This window comes from Panicum virgatum, chromosome 6K (genome assembly GCF_016808335.1).
Source record: "Panicum virgatum strain AP13 chromosome 6K, P.virgatum_v5, whole genome shotgun sequence".
Lineage (NCBI taxonomy): Eukaryota > Viridiplantae > Streptophyta > Magnoliopsida > Poales > Poaceae > Panicum > Panicum virgatum.
Genome location: NC_053141.1, coordinates 276,553 through 297,968, shown reverse-complemented (window position 1 = coordinate 297,968; position 21,416 = coordinate 276,553). Strand labels below are relative to the sequence as shown.

The 21,416-nt window shown below is 40.5% G+C and overlaps 1 protein-coding gene and 1 pseudogene across 1 annotated transcript; one reads left to right on the top strand and one right to left on the bottom strand.

Annotated features, from left to right (window-relative positions):
• The first annotated feature begins 1,102 nt into the window (after positions 1-1,102).
• On the top strand, positions 1,103-4,062 carry LOC120639280 (annotated as a pseudogene).
• A 1,924-nt stretch (positions 4,063-5,986) lies between these two features.
• Positions 5,987-18,559, bottom strand: LOC120711068 (disease resistance protein Pik-2-like). Its single transcript, XM_039996466.1, has 3 exons — positions 17,275-18,559; positions 15,203-15,881; positions 5,987-8,062 (listed from the first exon to the last, which is right to left on the bottom strand). The coding sequence occupies exons 1-2, from the start codon at positions 18,328-18,330 to the stop codon at positions 15,651-15,653; spliced, it is 1,287 nt and encodes a 428-aa protein (XP_039852400.1). The 5' UTR covers positions 18,331-18,559; the 3' UTR covers positions 5,987-8,062; positions 15,203-15,650.
• Positions 18,560-21,416: the final 2,857 nt, after the last annotated feature.

The following is a 21,416-nucleotide window of genomic DNA, read 5'->3' as shown; positions in this document are numbered from 1 at the left end:
AACAGCTCCTGCGCTCCTGTAAACAAAATAGCAGGAGCGGTTTGAGTAGTTCACTGCTCCTGGTGTGAGCCTTACAGCAGGAGCGGTTGGTGATATCCACCGCTCCTGCTGTATCACCAACTGCTCCTGCTGTTAGCGGGGGCGGTTTGTGAGATGCGGTGGACCTCGTGGGGCCGCCCTGAGAACAACAGGAACGCCTCCAATATGGAGCCGCTCCTGTAGTGTTTGGGGTGGGGGGGGGGCGCTCCTGTTGCGACTTTGTGTAGTAGTGTATGTTAACACAGACACGTCCAGCCACAACTCGACTAGGTGTGCACCACGACTCGGTTGCATGACCGAACACTGACACATACACATACTCAACACACTAAGACATTAAACTAATCAAGATTAACTCTAACAAAGGCTGCAGCTGATGATGCTGTTGGTTGATGTTCTCCCTGTTGATGGTTGACATGAAATTGTGGGGGTCAGTTTTAGTGTAGACTGTAGACAAATTGAGCAACAGAAATGACAATCTTGACCTTGAGAAGTAAATTGTATCAATTAATCTTATCTTCCTGGGATGTTTAGGTCTTTTGGGTATGGCTATTTTTTCGTTTAATAAAATGGAACAGTAAAACTTTTCCTTCCTATGAAGGATTTACAGGAGCAGCCTGGAAGAAAACAAACAATCACTTTAAGTGTTGTGGATTGGAGCATCAGCTTTGCAAGATGCTATGTGCACAACAAGGAATCGATCCTGTTGTGGAATATTGTTCACCCACCAATTTTTAAAAAATATATAATTTTTCATCCATTAGCTGCAAATGCAACATCCAAGTCGCCAAATTGTTGTCAACGAAGATGCCTTGTGGGACTACCGTGATGCAAAAGATATGATGTGGGTGTGTGTGCGTGCCTAAATCAAAGAAAAAAGTCGCAACTATGATTCATTTAGTCAATGTTTTTCCCACCAAACATTTGGCACTGTTTGGATTGTGCGATTTTTTCCTATTCCTGCGTTTTTCCTGTGGAAATTGAACTGTTTAATGTGAAATTCCTGTAAAATTTCTACATTCCAAACAGGGTCTAGTGATTTGTCATTGACTTCATTATAGCCATGGTTGTTCAGAAGGAAACTGAGAAAAAAGTGTTGTTATCTATTCATGTGAAGAAAAGAAAAACTGTCATACGGTCTTTAATTAATTGTAGTTGTCCAAGGGCCATGCACATTTTGTGGCACCAGTCCTCTTGCTTACTCTTATCTTTTTCTACTTTTCATCAAAATGCAGAGACAAATCGGGTGTTAGCCACTGCATCACATGGCACCCTGCACTCTGCTGTAAACGTGTTGATATAAGTGGTGCTACAGCATTCGGAGTCTAAGGTTTGTCTGTTATTGATTCCATGAACATATTGCATACGAGCTTCCCAAGAAAGTTTGGAATCATCTTAATTTCAAAGACATTGTGATTGTGTGTTGGATGCTGATGGTACCTGACAATGCTAGGAACTCCTGCTGACTGTGCCTCTTTAGGCATCTCCGGGAAGCTCTTTGATGGTTTGGTTCCTGATCTGGTGAGTTTTGATGTTTCTTCATAGATATGTACTAGAAATTATTTATATGGTTTCTTCATATATAATATTACCTGAGTCCCACTTTATTCTGTATGATCCTTAATGCAGGTACTTAGTGGGATTAACATTGGAAAAATTTGTGGGTACCATGTGTAAGTATCTCTGTCAATATATACATGATTATATTGGAAATTGTAAAACTGATTATATTGCTTTTGGTTTTAGGTCCAGAAAGAATATATGTACATTGCAGTGCATCATGAGTTTTTATGATTTTAATTTGCAGCATTTATTCTGGAGCAGTTGCTGGCCCTAGAGAGGCATTCATATATGGGATTCCTGCAATAGCTATGTCATATGATTGGTAAGCAACGATTTTTCTTCATCGCCTATGCCTGCTCTGTAAGAACTTTAAACCACTTTCTTTCACATTCACAATTAGAAGCTGCTTGTTATTTTGTGACAAAAAAATACTTTATATCTTTTCCAATGTTGTACTTTCTTATAGAGCTTTGCATTTCATGTGAACGATCCATATGTTGGTAGACTCGCCAGTTTACTGCTGATCAGACCAAAGCAATACTGGCTTCAATGATTGTTGTATCCATCCTTCAGCATGTGTTGTATATCATGTTCAGACCAAATACTGTTAAGCAAATGGATCATGAATTTTATGAAGATGGTTACAGTACATGCAAAAAAACATTCATTACAAACAATGTTGTGAGCTTTTGTTTTTCATTGAGTCCTTCAAAGTGTTTGCAAATGGTATGGTATAGTCTAATGTATAAATATAGAAGTAAGACAACAAACTGTCTAATTGCCTTTTTCCTTTCAGGAAGCCAGTTGTTCAGGCAATGATTGATCTAGAAATGTATTGACTAATGACTGATAAAAACCTTTTTTTGTGTGTGTGTGGAATTACTATGTTACCTTTTTGGAAAATTTAACTAATTTCAGTTTCATATAGAGCTTTAATACTACTACGTTTAAATTATTTAAACATGTCAGGCTCTTCTGCAGTTTCAGATATATCAGAACCCCAGATTGCACACATATATACTAGTATTCATTTATGAAAACCCTAAAAATTAATCGCAGTGTACTCGTTCTCAATACTTGGATACACCAACTCAGCCATAAGCCCATGCCCTACAATGTGCTCAATCCATGCCATCAAGTATGCTATGAGAAGTTGAGAACTCTATTTGATCTCCCAAGTGTACAGGGTTGCAGGTCAGAGCAGTGTTAGTGACCTCAAGGTGTCTGCAGAGGTCTGCATGCCTCTGATAAATGCTATTGTGCATGAGATCAAGAACAGAACTTATCCTCAAGGATCATTCTTGAATGTAGATGTACCAACTGATGCTGCACACCACAAGGTAAATCTCCAGCAATGATATGAAAAAACTTATGTCTTACAAATTTTAAACTTGTATGGTGGATGGAAACCTAAATGCATTTAGTTATATGCATACCTCTGGAGAAACTATGGACGTGTCCAAGTGCTAAGATTTTTATATTTCTTCTGAGTTACACTTTTGTTCATTGTTAATTGATTTCGTCTCCAAACAACTTTTAAAATATTTATGCTCATATCTTTTGTTTATGGACAGATGGAAATCTAATATTTTTTCTGTCCTGTTCCTGGAAATAGGTCTACAAAATTACGAAACAAGGAAAATATTCGGCCAGAATTAGTTGGGAGCAAACGGCTTACAAGAAACCTGCAGTAGAAAGTTAGCAGACAGCAAACATGGATGTTGATGGTGAAAAGGACAGCGAGCTAGTTACTTCCTCAGAGAATGAGCTACTCTTTAAGAGAGTGGTAAGTTGGCATTTCCAAACTTCATGCTAGTCTGTCAATCACATTGAACTGGATCTAGTTTTTTATAAGATAAAAAAATCACTGTATACCACAGAATATGAATTGAATTGATCGTACTGTCCCCATTTCTGATGTTCAATATAATGGACTGCTGTGGCCTGCTTTGAAGGTTTATGTTTAGATGGATGTTGCATTATTGATATTCCATGCTTTTTAAATGGGAAGTACCTATATATACACATGATAACTGTTTATCTTTGTATTTGTTGTGAATCTCTGGACATTTTTCTCTCTTTATAACTAGGTTAACTAAAACATATCACTTTATGAATTAAAATGGATGAGTTAATGCATGGTGTTGGTTTTCGTTGATGAAATTCCAAATAGATTGTAGGAAGAATTTCTGATGAAGTGGAAGGGGAGGACATGGACCACAAGTGCCTAGTTGATGGATACGTAAGTATAACCTACTACTATACCACTTCCATTTTCTTACGGAACAGATCCTCTAATAAAGATATATCTTGTTTATTCAGATTACAGTTACTCCTTTGGGTGCTTTTTCCTGCACGGAACCAGATGCCATTCCCTACTTCAAAGCCTGCGTGTCACGCCTGGTCGGCAATTTCTCATCTTGGTCCCTGTTTTCCAGAAACAGAGTAGGAAGAAAGTAAATGCAGGCATTAGAGTGACCTTACCAAATCATGAGATAAATTCTCGTGTCTTCTCAGGAGTTTGCATCCCTCGCTCTTACTCCTTTACTTACCGCATTTACTTTCTTGTATGCCTTTACCTTTCCTAGCTAGTTGATTAGGTTTGCCTATAAGTTGCAAGTATTTTGGGTAGGTCAAGGATTGTGTAGATAAACCTTAGTGATCACTAGCATGTGTAGAAGGCAATAGGTTTATCTCATACATTAGAGTTTAGCCCAAGAGTTAAAAAGCGATTAGCAACCCAATTGACCCCTCCTCTTGGGTCATACGCCCGAACAATCCTACAGATACGATGTTTGATCGATTATTGTATTTGAAAACAAGCCATGTTTCCATTTGCTATAAAACTTAAATAAAACAAATGTTTTCATCAATCAGTGACCAAACAAATATGCCAAAATATGGCATGAGGACTATTTTCGCTACAACAATGTATGTTGTCCATGTTGGATATGGAAAAATGGAGGGGTCGCCAATTAAAGGTAAATGAAGAGGGATCACTATTTTGTCACCTCCTTAATTTAAATTAAGAACTAGAGTTGGATTCGCTTTAATAATGGACTCATATGTGAATTGTGTCCTAACATGATCAAGGACTTCTATCATAGGGAGCGTGTCCTAATAGATTTTCTTTGAGAAGATTGGAAAGTGACTTGATGACAGTTGATATAATTCAATTAGGATTCGAATAGACTAGAGTCCCGGGTGAAGAAACGGAAGAAAGCTTACCACTTTATATTAGGTAGAGAGACGTCAATGTGAGAACGACGACTAAAATAACAACACATCTATTCTTTTTTTAGATAATGGAAAAGTCAGTTCAAACCTCTTTAAAGAAGTGACATCAGACCAAAGTTCTTATAACTAAGTGCAAGTTCACGACCAACAAAAGTACTTAAGTATTAGCCAACGCGAAGATCGAAGGACCATTCATGGGATGCGAAGAATTTCTTGGCTTCTATCAACACGAAACTTTAGCATGCCTCGATCAGCAACCAGAGATGGAAATGGGTAGAAAAATGTTAGGTATCTCTCACCCAAACTCAGGCCCACAAAAAAAATTCCTACTAAAAAAACCATACCAAAGATGGTATAAGATTTTGCCCATGCTCATGCGGATTCGAGTACTAAATGGGTTGTGCATACCTACTACATCAGCATGACAATAATCATTAATAAAAAAACTATCATCAATCAACAAGAACTTAATTTTTAGCTTAAAAACTTTCATTACAATTAGCCTATTTTAACTAGAACATATTTAATTGATAACATTACCAGGCACATATATTTGTGAGAGTGTGTTGGTCTTATACCGTTTTTTAAAACTCATGATTTGCGGGTATGGGTAATTTAAGAACAAACGTTTTGCCACGTACCCACTGGGTTTGTGTTTCAACCTGCCAACAAACCCATGGGTAAACAATATAACCCAAACATATTCCTTAATAGAGAAAAACCTATCGAGTTTCGGGTACGCATTGCCATCGTTACCTACAACACATCTAATCTTATACATCATATATGCTAGAATAATAAGCCACTTGTACAACTTCGTTACCATACATATAACACTGCCTTTTAAATGTTTGCCCGTTATTCCAATTCACACACAAAATACAAAGGAAAACTTGGGTATTGTCCAATGGCAGACTTCACTAATCGGCCAGCACGTCGGCACTATTGGATAAAACAAAGCACACATGCACACATTGCCTCAGACCAGATACATAGAATGGGGATGGAACCGCAAAGCAGCAAAGCGAGCGATAAAATGAGTAGGTTTGCTTGCTAAATTTAGGAGGAGTAAAGAGCGGCTTCCCAGAGAATGAGTAGTCCCAAATAGAAATGATTGGCTAAAAGCTAAAACAATAGCTTCTTCTAATTCTCTCCCAAAGTAGAAGCGGTTTCTTCATACAGCTTAAGTTACAGAGTAATCATTACAGCTAGAGAATGGATTCTCTCAAGAAAATCACTTGTCAAAAAAATCAGAATCAGATTCAGAATCATAAAAAGATTTGTAAAATAGGTCCTTTTTCTTTAGAACAGTTTGGTTTCGATTTCTCGCAAGCTCAGCCCGAAAGTCTTCAGTCCACACATTACTGCACCCATACTTCCTGATAACATTCACAACTTCCTTGAGGCATGGCAGTGATGGTAACCCTGAGAAAGATAACCAGCCATCAAAAACTATCAGCTCAAGCTTTGGCGCGGCTCCTCCTTCAAATTCCACCGATGTCATGCCATGGTCATCATAACGCAGCTCCAACACTGTCAAACTCGGGAATGCCTCCTGACGACAAGTGAAGCACCGTGGCTCTTCTGCCTTGAAAGAGTCATATGTTAGACGAAGGATGGCCAGATTTGGCAGCTTGCCAAGGACTTGTACGGTCCCATCAAGGTCTGTTAGTATGGTGCCTACTAGCTTCAGCTTCACAAGATTTTGGAGATGCGCGACCCAGTCTGGCAATACGCCCAAATCTCCACACAGCTTGAGGCTCTGGATATTTTTGGGAGGTGAGCTTAGACCATCTAAGCATCCTTGTAGACCACCTGTTTCCTTCCATGCGCGCACTGATAGTGATTCCAGGCAGCTGAGATGGGCAAGTGTGGAACAAAACTCCTGGCAATTTTTTCTGTTGATGCCTGTCACTGCTAGCTTGTGTAACCGGCTGAGCATTCTAATGTCCCGCAGGATTCCTTTCCCCTGTGCGATGTTCACAACACCTAGTGTATGCAGCGCTTTCAACTTCCTCAGCCCTCTTGGCACTACAACCCCAGTTGGGTCTGCAAGCCTTGCTAGAAAGGGGAACAAAACACAGCAAAAGAAAGTGCACATATCACGCCTATTTGAGTCACCCTCTATATCGCTTGCGTCCTTCCAAAGCTTTAGGCTCCAAATTGAACAGCAAAAAAGTATCAAACTGGGAGTCCACAGGCAGGGCTTATCGTTGCATATTAGTTTCGGAGCATACTCCACAAAATTGTCATAGGAACTATAAAAATGTTTACTCTTCCCTGCATGAATGCATTGTAGATTCCTAAGCTGGGTGATGGCCTGCGGCAGCTTGAGTATTCCTGTACCAGTAACATTTAGTGTTTGGAGTTGCTTCAGGCTACCAAGTGACTCTGACAGGCGAAATATATCTTTGCATGTTCTTAAAGAAAGGTATTTTAAGTGAAGGAGCTTCCAAATTGGCTCAAGGTGGTGATCCATAAGACCTAAGGTGCCTTCCAAGTCCAGCACACGCAACAATCTCATGTGGTTGGAAATATAAAATGGCTTCCACTTCCCAAACACTGTTAAAGACCGTACATGGGTCAAGTCCAACATGCCCTCAAACTCACTACGATCACCCTCCCAATTGCTGCTTATAGCTAGATGCCGTATTGTGCCTTGGGTGTTTAAGTTGCATCCTTCTTCCATTCTAAAGACATGGTTTTCTTCTGCTGCCTTTGAGATGCTGATTTCGCGCATGAGATCATGGAGCTTGCAAAAGGAAATGCCTTTTCTACTACCAATTAACTTTTTTAATGGCAGTACCATACTCCGTTCATTGAGTTCCATGAAGTATCTATCAGCTATTTCGCCTGCTGACTTGCCTCGTATCTCACTTGAGTAACCCTCTGCATTCCACCGATGCACCAAGCGTCTTCGACTGATATTGTAGTCTTCAGGAAAGATGGACAGGTACAAGAAGCATGCCTTGAGATGATATGGCAAACCATCATAGCTTTTCATAAGGATAGTTTTTATTATCCCAAGCTCTGGATTTGACTCTAACTCGGCGCTAATATGTTCATTTAATTTTCTCCACTCCAAGGAAGTCTTAGGCTGTTTTGCCAAGTAGCCACCTATGGTGACTATTGCAAGGGGAAGCCCATTGCACTTTTTCAGAATATTATTTGCCTCTTCAATTAATGCCGGATATTTATTCAAATTTATGGCCTCCTTAAATACCTGCAAATGGTGGAATTAAGTTGGTTAGGTACTATAATTTTAAAGTGTATTTAAATAAACTCACAATTATGTAGTTCAAGTAACTATAATACAAATGTTAGCCTTTCCGTTTCAATTTATAAGAAGTTTAAGGTTTTGAATTGGTTCATTTTTATTCTATGATGTGTTTAATATGCATGTTTAGATTCATCAACATCCATTTGAGGATGGACAAAGGGAGGGGACCAAAACCACTTATAATTTAAAATGGAGGGTGCAGTTACAAGGATCATCTCTTTGAGTCATCCTATCTTCCTATAGTTCAACTTATGATTTTAGTAGAAAATTTCCTCCAGCAATCATTGTAAATGATACGTGAATTTAGTGGCTCAGCTCTGTGTTTTGGCAGGCTCAACCAGTGGGTTTGGAATGGCTCGTTGCTAGCTCGCAAGCCGGCTCCACGTTGCTCATATATTTAGGCTATTTATTTTTAGATTATAAGTCTTTACATTTTCAAATAAAAAAATAACCCTTACTTAATATAAAATATACAATGATGAGATATCCTAACAGAAACATACATAACTAGGGGTTCAGTTATTAGCATAGCTTGTACCGAGCCAATGAAAGGCTCACGAACTGGCTTGGCTGGGCTCACTACTTTGAAGAGCCAAAAAATTAGGCTCGTCTTAGTCTCACTTTAGCTCATGAGCCACTCCAAGTTGAGCTAAGCCGCTTTGAGCCCAAGCCAGCTCACGAGCAAGTCAATTTTCTATCCCTACCCTCAAATCAAGGATGATTAATTGTCCGTTATGAGCAGTTAATTGGCCTTTAGGCTGGGCGGCGCTACGAATGTGCTGCAGCGTGATGGGTCTCTCGTACCACTAGCTTATCCTAAAAGCCCAACTAACTTCCCATAATATCTCCATGCAATTCACAAATTATATACTACATCCATTTAACTACGGTTGTCTGCAACAGCTACAGGGTAAACCCAACATCAATGCAAGAATACCAATAAATCAATCCATGTTAGGTTTCTGAAGTTTTTAGAACATGGAAACCTATCAAAACAAAAATTCAACAGTACAGACCTATTTGCCTTCCCAATGTAAGTTACAAATTTTTCACAAAGGTTGCTACAAATAGGCTCATGGGACTAGCAAAAAAGGTGGTTCGACCATCTCATATGGCTTTCATGCTTGGTCAAAATATTATTGAAGGAGTTGTGATATTACATAAAATTAGCCATGGGTTATATACTAAGAAGCTTAATTGGGTGGTTCTCAAATTTGATTTTGAAAAGGCCTAGGGTAAAGTTAAATAAATGGTCTTTCTAGCAGACCCTTTGAATAAAAGGCATTTGCCAACAACGGTGTAAGTGTGTTGAAAGATTTGTAACCAGGGATATTGTGGGCATCAAAATTAATGATGAATTGAACATTTCTTTCAAACAAACAAAAAAGGCCTTAAACAAGGGGACCCCATGTTACCTATTACAATTAATATGTGGTAGATATGAGTTAGTTTTGATCTCAGTGCCGGTTTAGGAAACTCCTAAACCGACGCCAATTAGCAATCAGGCGCCCTTGATCGGGGGGGGGGGGGGCGCACGTTCCTAATTAGGTCGTGGCCCCGGTCACACGCTCTATATGAGAAGGGAGAGGGCCGGTGGACTAGAGTTTGCCATAACCAACACCTCGCACCTTTCCCGCACAACCTCAAGTCCCGATCTAACCCTAGAGCGCAAGTGACTGGAAGGCTCAGCCTACATCGCCGCCATCACCGTTCCGCGCCTCCTCTCTGCACCGTCATCCCCTACCCGGAGCACTGCTGCCTCAAGAACGCTCTCACCGTAGTATGGCTTCAGAGTAGGCTTACTTCGGTGAACTTGCACAGCTCTGGCCCAAGGACGTGGTGTGCCCATGACCCTATCACGGGCAGCTAATAAGATGGCTAACGACGCCTCCGCTATGCCCTCCGACTGAAGGTAAACCCTACGCTCCTAGATCTAGTTGTTTTGGTTCTAGGGTTAAGATCCTCTCGGTTAGATCCAGTTTAGCCTAAGCCTTTTAATCTCTAACAATATGCTCTCTATTTTGACTAAGAGAGCAAAAGGGAATGGACAAATTATTAAGGTTGTCCCTCACTTGGGTGGATGGTGGGTTACCTATCTTGCAATGTGCATATGGTACAATCCTATTTATGGACCATGATATAGAGCAAGAGAAAAATATGTAATTTCTACTCGCTGTTTTTGAACAAGTATCTGATCCAAAAAGTAACTTCCACAAAAGTGAAATCTTTTGTTATGGGAAGCAAAAGCATACAAACCTGAATACACTAATTTTTGTTGTTGTGAAGAAGGGACTTACCACTTTTGATACTTAGACATCCCAATGCACTATCATAAGCTTTGTAATGCAGTTTGAAATGCTTTTAAGGGAATATTTAAATGAAAACTAGGTACTTGGAAAGCCAATATTTATCATATGGAGGTCGATTGATCTTATTTAGGTTGGTAAACTAATGTTCATGATGTTCATTTTGGAATTCCAAAAGTAGCCTGCCAATGTCGATGGTGTCCTTTTTTGAAATTCCAAAGGGTGTCCTAATGAAACTTGATTTTATCGATCAGTGTTCTTTTAGCCAAATAGGACATTTTGTTGTATCACCCCAAGGATCAAGGTGGTATTGGTACAATTGATATCTTGATTGAAAATAAGTGCCTTCTTAGTAAGTAGTTATTTAAGCTAGTCAAAGAAAGAACCTTGGCAAACCCTACTTAGAAATAAATATTTAAGCTCAAAATGCTTGACACAAGTGCAAATTAAACCTAACGATTAACATTTCTAGAAGGGGCTTTTAAAAGTTAGTGAGGAGTTTCTAGGGTGTGGGACTTTCAAAGTAAAGGATGGCTCCCAAACATAAGGATGGTAGCCTTGCCTATATAACATACTTGATCACCCCCACGATACAGTGGCAAAGTTCATGTCCCTTATGCCAGTTAATATTTTGTTTCGAAGATCTTTCGTTGAGGATAAGTTGACTTCTTTGCTTAATCTAGTAACTACAGTAGCAAACATCTAGCTTTCAATGAGAAGGACATTTTTACCTAGAATTTGCATTAGCATTGCAATTTTCAGTAAGACCTATGTATATGTTTTTTATGAACCAGGATCCAACCTTCACTATAAATTCCTTTGGAAGGAGGATGAGCGCTAGCTCGGACGGTCTGCTCGCCAGTTGCGCGAGCAGCCGGGCGTGGGTTCGATCCCTCTGCATCGATCCAAGTCTCTCATCACGGCGTAGTCCCATAAATAAATTTCACAGGTGATGCCTCTCTCCGCGTGAAGCCACAAAGGGATCGCGACGTGCCCGCCGCCTACGGAACCGACTCCGGTGACCTCCCTAAGGATGCGGTCTTCTATCTGAGTGTAGCTGTAGGTTTGTTTGAGTACTCGTGGTGTGTGTGAGTGTGTGCGTGCGTGTGGTGTGCGTAGAGTAGTACTTGAACAGATACTACAACTATACCCAGATGAGAGGCAGTGAAAAAAAATTCCTTTGGAAGATGAAGCTCCCCTTAAAGCTAAAAATATTTATTTGATATCTCCAAAGAGAAGTACTTTTAACAAAGGACTTTTTTTAGCCAAAACAATTGGTCTAGAAGTGAAAAAGGGTTGTTTCTATATGATTGCCAACATGCTAAAATTTGTTGGTGAATTATCTAGATATCTACTAGCTTAACACCACCTTGAATGATGAATCATTTGTTTGGGAATCGGCTAATTGGCATAAGGAATAAGGAAAAAATTGATCATTGGTTGTGGGGGGGTGGGTGTCGCAATTCTTTGGGCAATATGGTGCACGCGGAATGAACTTATTTTTGAGAAAAAAAACTAGATTGTTCATTTATGTAGGTTAATTTTTTATGAGCTTACTAGCTTAGGTTTTGGTCACTGCTACTGTACCAAAAATGGCCTTGTGCGCCATATTTTGCTATTTGGTTTTGTCGATTGATTGACACACAACTCATGGACTAACAAAGTTGTCTAGATATACATTCGCATGTTCAATAGATCCAAGCGATGACAACAAGGAGAAGGCCGAAGGCCTGGACCCTAATGGGGGTTCCACTACTCGGTTATAGGACGGGGATCAAGGGGGAGCTGCCCCTCATGGGTCTCAGGGCTGCCCCTGAAACCTCTCGGGTCCAAGGAAGAAGGGTAGAAGAGACCATGAAGAAATCCAATGAAGAAACCAAGTCAAACCGAGCAAAATCAGTGCAGATTGCACTCATCGGAATAACCGGCGTGCATGTTTTGCACTCACCGGTGTAATTGCCAGAGAGGGCTGAGGTTGGGGTGGTGCACCGTATCAATCGGTGAAGAGAAGGAATAACTCACTGGTTGAATTGACTTGGATGAAGAGATGGCCCAGAAGAATGAAGACCTCATCGGTTTAACCGGTGAAGATAGAAATGTACTCACTGGTGCATTTGGGCAGAGAAAGTGTGTGGGAAAGTTTCACAGGTTTAACCGGTGATGGCGTGAAGATAACGCCGGTGAAGTTAGTCAGGAGCTTCTCAAAGACAAGAGCGAAGACTATTACACTCACCGGAATAACCGATGTTAGCTGTGGTTGTGATTACCGGTATAATTGGACTAGTCATTGGAGTATATAGCTAGTTGGCCCACTAGCGTTTGCACCCCCACCCCCCCCCCCCAGCACTGGCCAAGGCAGAGTGTGGTTGGTATTCCAAGCTGTAGACAAGTTGAAGACTTAGTCTAGTTCATATCCAATCCACCATACTGCACAATTGACCATCCAGCAATTGGCACGCTCTTGTGAGAGTAGGCTTAGTGCATGTAATAGGGAGTAGTTCTAGTGAAAGCACCCGAGAGTGAAGTCTTTCTATGGCAAGTATCTTGTACTCGTCGTTGATGCTCCTACTTGGTGTGGAGTGTATGTAAATCCTGTGCTGGGACGAGAAGAACCTTCAAAGCTCCGTAGTGGATTCGGCTGGGTGACCAAGAGGGATGGTGACGAGGTGACCAAGACTCGGTGACTTGGTGGCACCTCCCTTTGCTGACTGAAATCCTTTGTGGCTTCAACGAGACGGTGATCGGTAGAATCTGGGTGTCCGGTGGACTCAGCCTTTTGTGGCGAACCATGTTACATCACGTGTCTACTCAAGAGTTTGCTTTCTACTCTTTACTTTTTACTTGCCACATTACGTTCTAGAGCTTATATAAACCATAGACTTAACTAGTATGTGTAGAACGTGTTTTGTTTATTCTATGCACTAGAGTTCAGCCCTAGGTTCGAAAAAACGAATAGCGACCCAATTCACGTCCTCCCCCTCTTGGGTCGAATGTCCCGGCGATCCTGCAGCTACACTGTGAGGACGCACGGGAAATTATCTATTTTGTGAGCATGGCCCTAGAGGTCATTATTGCTCCAGAATTTTTTGCCAAGAGCAGACGTAGGACTAAGAAATAGGCTATGATCTTCCTTTTATTTTTATTAAATTTTTTTATCATCGTAGCTATTATATTTAGCTAAAACCTATGTAAAAATTTGGATGCCTGTGGTTGTAGAGGCTGGAAATGTTTCCATTATCTGGAAAGTACAATACACAATGTCATTTTACCAAAAGCCACACTTTTCAGAAGCTTACAATGAGAAAACATTTTAAATCGTATCCTCCTAGAGTCCTAGCCATAGACAAATATAGCAAAAAGACTATTGTATTGAAATTTATGTTTTTAGTAGAGGAACTATTTCCGTGAGGAGCTAACGAAATTTTGGAGTCAAGTCTATGGATTTGATCATGCCTATACCAAATCAAAGATTAGGGAAGGTTTAGTTGGCATTTCAAAATCCAATAAAAAATAAATAAGCTAAGCCCACCCTATACCCGATATTGGGTCAATGTAGTAGGCCTGAGCCTGCCACATGGTTAACTATTTTTAGGTAAGATTATGTATTTGTGAGTAATCTCACCGTCAGCGAAAGGGGCAAGAAGCTAGTATTAGTGGTACTAATATATATCAAAAATCCTTTTTCATAATACATTAGTAATTAGTGGCACTAGAATATCAACCTCGTGCCTCTCCACATGCTAGCATTATTAACATATACAAACATTAAAATTTTCTGCATTACAAAATTGCTATTATTTAGTATCTCTCATTTGTTCATAATCTAATAGAATACATGGACCGATAATTTTATTTGTACCCATCTATCATGAATTCTAGTTAGCATTTAGCACTTTGAATTATTTGTTAAAATTTATTATTTCTGAATAAGCGAGTAATTGGAAAATTCTAAAAATGTGCTGTGAATTTTATCTAGTTGTGTAATACTAAATTTTGGTAATTAGGCATGCGATAACATGTAAACTTAAGTGATTGTATAGATTCTTTGTTTATAATATGGTCAATAACTTAGATTGAGATTGAGAGAATCAAAGTATATTATATCTCACAACACTAATTTAACTAATTTTTACTCTACTTTTTAGTGGTCGAATTGGATAATTTAGAAATATACATAGGCGCATTTCATATGTATCCATTTTTACAATAGTAGATGTGTGTTTATGGGGGGTATTTTATTTATTTTTAATAATGGTGGTGCTAGGTATTTCCATGCAAACTTAAGTGGTTATGCATAGCTATTATATTGATAAATGTGGGTAATTTACATTTTAAGTTTGTGGATTGCATTAAATCATCTTCCATAATGGAATACTGTATAATTTATATGGGGTTAGCTTTAAATCATCTTTCATAATGACATTTGTGGTAATTTATAAACAAACTTAGGGTTACGTTAAATCATCTTTCATAATATCATCCTGGGTAATTTATATACAAATTTTATAGGTTACTAATTCCTCTTTAATAATGGCATGGTGGGTAATTCATATGCGAATTTAGAAGGTTGGTAATATTTTTAGAAAGTAAAATAGAGTGATTATTATTGTTGATACTACCAAATGGATGATTAGATGTTTTTATTATTTGTGAGACATTCTAATATTTTTCTAGCATGTACTGCTTGCTTTGGGGCCTTCATGGAGCATTCATTATTTTGTGATAGTAAGATGCTCATAAATAATAAACATAGAGCAAGATTGTACCATATCAGTACCTTTTTGGTGAACAGGTCAAGGGCATCCATATGGTTTAGAATGTTGAGTCTGTATATGCATTCATGGTTTGTTGAGCAATGCTTTGCTATAGTCTCTTCTCTGGTAGTGACTACAATTCGGCTTGCGTTCTCCAGTTTGGGTAGACTTTGTATTATCAAGTCCCATTCGGCAGTAGAAGACAAATCATCGAGAACAATTAGACACCTCTTCCCTTTAACACGCTTATGTAATTCATCATTGATTTCTGTTGCTTTTATTGTACCTCGCCCAAGCTGCATGGCTAAGCTCTGAAGGACCTCCTTAAGAACAAATGGGCGCATGACCGTGATACAAGCACGCTCCTCAAATATGCTGCTTAGTTTTTGGCTTTGATAGACCTCTTTGACTAGAGTAGTTTTTCCGAGACCTCCCATTCCCCACACTGATATCACCATGTAAGATTGCTGGTCATCTTGCTTTGAAATTAGATTGATTAAGGTCGAACTTGTCTTTCTCTCGACCCACAACCTGAGATTCCTCCAAAGCACTTGTGATCGTTCCAATGCGAGTACCACTCTTGCTGACCAATTGATCATCCTCATGAATCCTGTCCGTCGGCATTTCAGAGTTGTTCGAACCGAGTATAGCTTCACTTGAGCTACACCCTACCTCCATGATTGCGGATTGATTTTGACAAACCTGACACCAGTAAATATGTTTGGTCATGTTTTTAGTCCTACACATATTATATGATATTTCCAACTCAAAATAATATTATGGTTTATTAACTACACTGTTAACACAAGCTAAGCACATATGTACATGTTTAAAATATTCTTTTACAAATCTTACTATTACTAATTCGAATTTTTTTGGAGCCTCCATGCTTTGTACTCATCACAACATATGTAAGATAGTAAGATTTTAGCTAAACACATATGCGATAGAAAGAGCTGAGATATGTAAACTAATGTTTTGGCTAAACACTTATTGAAGGCATGCGAATGTATGGTGTAAATATAGGGGGAAAACTGTGGATATAAATGGTAGAACATATATAATAACCTCATACACAATGAATAATAACAAATATATGAAGTATATAATGAGTATTATGAGAAAATCAACACATATAAAAAGAGGAAGCCATGCGCAAAAATATGCATAAATCTCACATTGGTTAAGTTGAAGTAAATAAGAGCCATATCGATGAAGATCCAATGGCAGTTTAAAGCAAGGAGGCACCATATCTTACTATTACTAATTAAAGACTTTAAACAGAGGTCTCACGTTGATTGTCACATAACACGCTAAGAAAAAAGATAAATCCTAGAAATTATCAGAAATATCAAAAGCATTCGGCTATCTATACATCAGCCTTTAAAATAACAGCCATTAGATATATTCTGTTTCTCAAAAATTACCCATCATAGCATTATTAAAGATTATTTAAGTAACCCCTAATTTTGCATGTAAATTAGCCACAATGCCATTATTAAAGAGGATTTAAGGTAACCCCATTATATTGCATGTAAATTACGCACCATGCCATTATAACAGATTTTTTAAAACAAACTCAAAATTTTGATTATACCCACTGCCATTATAAAACGATTATTTAAGAAAACCTACTTAATTTACTATCTAATATTCCAATATAAAAATAACTTAATATAAGAAATAACTCAAAGTGGTAATTGCTAACTAAATTATATCAAATACAGATAATACAAATAAAGATCTAAAAGCGTTTATGTAACTATTATCTTTGACTATAAATAGATTAGATAGAACCAATATTAGTGATTTTGATTAGTTATAATTTAATATTTATCTATCTTATAATATGTAGATTTCTATTAACAATATAATCCCATGCGGAAGCACGGATTGTAGGCTAGTTAAAAGAAAGATAAAGGTACTAAATACGTGTTACCTGGCGCCGTTAGATCACGTTACATTTGCACAAACCAAACAGTACCTTTATATTTCACGTTACAGCAGAAATGTAGCTCCAAGAATACTAGCTAAAGCAGTTTTATTTAGCAGAGAAATGGTCTAGAAGAACAGGAAGAGCTAAATTTGTTATTACCTTATCGTAGAAAGCAAAAATACTCTGATCATCAGACCATTGCTTGAGCTCGGACGCCACACTTTCTTGCCCGGCGCATAGGCTTGCAACTTCACCGTGCTCCGCGGATACAATGATCCGGCTTTGTTTTTTGTTGTTCGGAAAATATTCCTTAATCCAATCCCACTCTTCAATGCTAGCAAGGTCACTAAGAACAATGAGATAGCTCTTCTCATTCACGTGCTCAGTGAATGCATTAACCAAATCATCTTGCTTCATCATCGCCATCTTCTTAAGAACTTGAGTTCCGATGTTTGTTTTTTCTTGTGCCATCCCTGCTTCTTCAAAAGAGGTTTGATAAAATTGCCTCATAATGCTTTGGAGGAACTCAATTGGACTTAAAGAACGGGCAATCCTGATCCAAGCATAGAGCTTGAACTTCTTGCTTCTCTTCAAATCATCATACACTCGTTTGATGATGACGGTCTGACCAAGAACACCACTTGTCCCCCACACAGAGATCACTCTAAGATCCTCATTCCCTTCGATGATTAGTCGGGAAAGGTCCACTTTTGCCTTGTCTTTCTGCCTCTTTGCTTCCTCGATGCCAAATATTGTTGCACCAGCAATGGTTGACAGCCCAGCACTAGTAGAAGGCTTCGAGCCGCTGCCCTTGATGAGGCGATACCTCACGTTCCTCTGGCTGACATCCTCAACCTTAGCTCTGAGTTCCTTCATCTGCGTGGCCACGCGGTGCCGATCAAGCAGCGTTCGGAGGAAGCACCACCAAGATGGCTTCCTGAGACGAACACCAAGATCTTGGAGGCAGTCTTCAACGTCGTAGGCCACGTCTCGGACCTGCTTCACCCAGGTCTTGCCCACCTTGTGCTCCAGCTCTTCCCTCACCTCATGTGCATCCATCAGGAAAGACAGCATCATCTCGAGCTCATCCCTGATGAAAGCATGGTCGCTTGTGATGCCCAGCTGCAAAGCCACCTCATCCGCGATGGCGGACTTGGCGTAGCCGAGCGCTCCATCAAGCACAGACTTGCCCAAGCTCAACCCTGTCCCTTCCATCTGACCCTCTTCTCACTCCCCAACACTCTGGTTTGTGAACAGTATGTGTGTTGATAAGCAGGAAGGTTGAGTCTAAGGAAGACGTGTGTAGCAGCAAGATGTGTACAGAACAGCTTATGAACGGAGTGCTCAAGACAAAGGTGCTTTGGTTTGCAGGCAAGAGCTGAATGAGTTCTTTTCTTCAGCTTAGAGATAGATATATGGTGAGAAGGAACAAGATGCATTCCCTTTGGTGCTAACACACTCAAAGGATAGATGCCAAAGAGAAGCTGCATCTCGATCCTTGTACTGTTGCTATGCCACTTTAATTTCAGCCACACTATTAATTGATCCTTTGATCACTTTGGTGTTTGTAGTGCAGACAGGACCGCGTGCGATGCTGCGTTCCTACTTTCATCAAAGTTGCCTTACCACTAAAGCTAAAGCATCATATTCTCTGTTTTATGAATGTGAAGGGCAGACCAATCTGGAAAAAAAAGGATGCTAAAAGCAAAGGAGCGGGTCTGTTACAAGGATCAAGTGATGATTTGTAGCAGACAACAGACAACGCCATGCTTGCCATCTCCACCTCCGGCTCCTTCACAGCCGTCAGCTTGCTGCCACCGAGCTCCATCTCCGAGGAGCTTTCACCGAGTCTCTGCAGCCCACTGCTTTGCCCGAATATCATATTGACACCCTTCATCTAACGAGCGACTTGTTGAAATCAGCAGGAGTTTACGGCATATTTTAATTCCAGAAATTATATATGACATGACAACGAAAGTGATCAAAGCATGACATACAAATATTCTAGTACTCATGGTGTTCATCTGAGAGGCAGTAGAGGCCTGCTCCACTCTGTGATGAGTGATTGCCAACACGGCGAGTGGACTAACTAGGGTGTAGTCGCGACTCTGCGGAGATTGCACCGGTTCTTGGGCTGTGGTGTGTTGGGCTGTGGTGTGTAGGTACGCCGATGGCGCAGTGGCAGCGAGCTGGTTTGGACAAGAGCGTGGCGCATGCCAATGCACCATGCGGCGGCGTTGCGGTGGCAGGGAGCTCGATGACCATGCGGAGGCAGGAGACCTCGCGGTGGCGTTCGGAGGCCAGGGCGGGCCACCGTGCAGTGGAGAAGGGCGGCCCAGATGCTTGGGCCAATGCTGGGCCACGTTACGATCCACTCCTAGCACCAAGGCGGGATGGCGTGGAGTTTGTTGGTATCTCAGGAAAAATCAACGGCTGGGATGAGTCGACGTCGGCCGAGTCGAGGAGGAGCCTTGGCGGGAGGTCGGACATGTGGCGACATCGGGCTAAGCGGATGAGCCAGAATCACCACGCGGAGAGGGTTGGCGGTTCCCTCCAAAACTGCCCCCACAAGCCAGGTTTGGCGGTTTTCCCAAAACCGCATCTAGAAGGCTTCGGAGGACACGTGGAGGCCATCTGAAGACTTCGTAGCATGTACGCTACCTCTTCGGAAGCCTGCGTCGTCGGATCGTCCTTCTTGTATCTTTCTGGTTTTGCCCTACGGGCTTTATTGTTGTTTTATGTTAAGTAGGGGTAATGTAATCAAAAGCCGGGGAGACTTGGACAATAAGAAGGGGAGAGGGCAGCAGCCCTCCCTAAGTCTTTGGCCATTTCTCTCTTGCTCACTTAGGTCTAGGTCAAGGTACATAGCAAAGATGCAATCTTTTAATACTATATATCTAAAGATGCGATCTTTCAATGGTACACAACCAATTTTCCCTTTATAAAAGCAAGAGAACTCGGGTGACTTGGCACGAATAAAGGAAACCAACTTCTGGAAAGACCTCATTATAAATTTGGTTCCAAATTTAACGCCCAAGTCGTAGTTAGATTAGGATAGAAAACGACAAAAGATTGAGACAGAATTAGCGCCAGCACGCAAAAATACGCGAATACACTTGCGCATGCATGTGATTATATATATTCCTCTCTCATTCTTCCATCCAAGGAAGGGTGGGAGGTTGGCTATATAACTTGGCTTCCTTCTATCTCAGCTCACCATGTGGGAATAAATTCCCACCACTTTCACCATGCATGAGTGGGCCTTTGAGATTTCTCTAGAATTTTTTGGACACATATGGGCTAGGCCCATACATAAATTCCAACAATCTCCACCAAACCTCAAGGACACAACATGATCAACTCTCAACTATCATCAAATATTGTTTGATATACCAGTATTGAGATGGAAACTTTTAATAAGTTGAACATTTACTTTGATCAAAGAGCTATGTTAGACCATAACTTTCCAATGGACTATGCCTTGAATTGGTAGTTTTGCATGATCTTATTTTACTCAAGGATCTGTCTGATACTTGGCAGCCATAAGGCTACACCTTTTGGGTTGGAGCTTATTAGTCATACTCCTATGTCTCTCATGAGCTCCTTAGAGATTTCCCACATCTCACAAACCGTGACCAACGGTGAGCTCACATAGGTGTGTTTACTCAAGAATACCCTATAGAACGGTATCTCGCTGTTAAGCCTTTCAAACACATTAAGACAAACGTGTACCTGCCATACAGGACGAGAGTATTGCATCTTCACTAGAGAGGGTAGTATAGTATATACTCTCCAGGCACACTAGCGGTTTGTTTTCCCGAAGGTCCTAATTCACGGGATCTTCGATCACATAGGTTTGGGTTGCCACTGTGTGCGACTTAGATGGGTCTCAGCCCTATCTCCTTTGATGCAGTGTCTATCACTGTGTGTGTCATATATCCACAGGTGCCTCTTGCACTCGGTTCAGGTGCATCCTGAGATGTGGGCCGAGTGGTTTCACTTGCGGGACACTGCAAAAGTTGAAGTGGGCTGCAAGGAAGCTCGGTCTCGAAGGATAGAGGTGGATCCTCGACGGTATCTGTTCCCCCATTCTCAGGATTGAAATCTGTTTAAGTTCCCATGCAGCTAACTAGTAACCCTAGCTCCTTGGCCTATATAAGGGGAGCTAGGGAACCCTAGAAACCTGTCTCGCACTTCTTGACACTCAAGCACTCAATACAATCCACAAATGCTCCATAAAGGACATAGAGTATTACACGATCTAGTAGCTCGAACTGTCTAACTCGCTGTGCCCTTTGTGC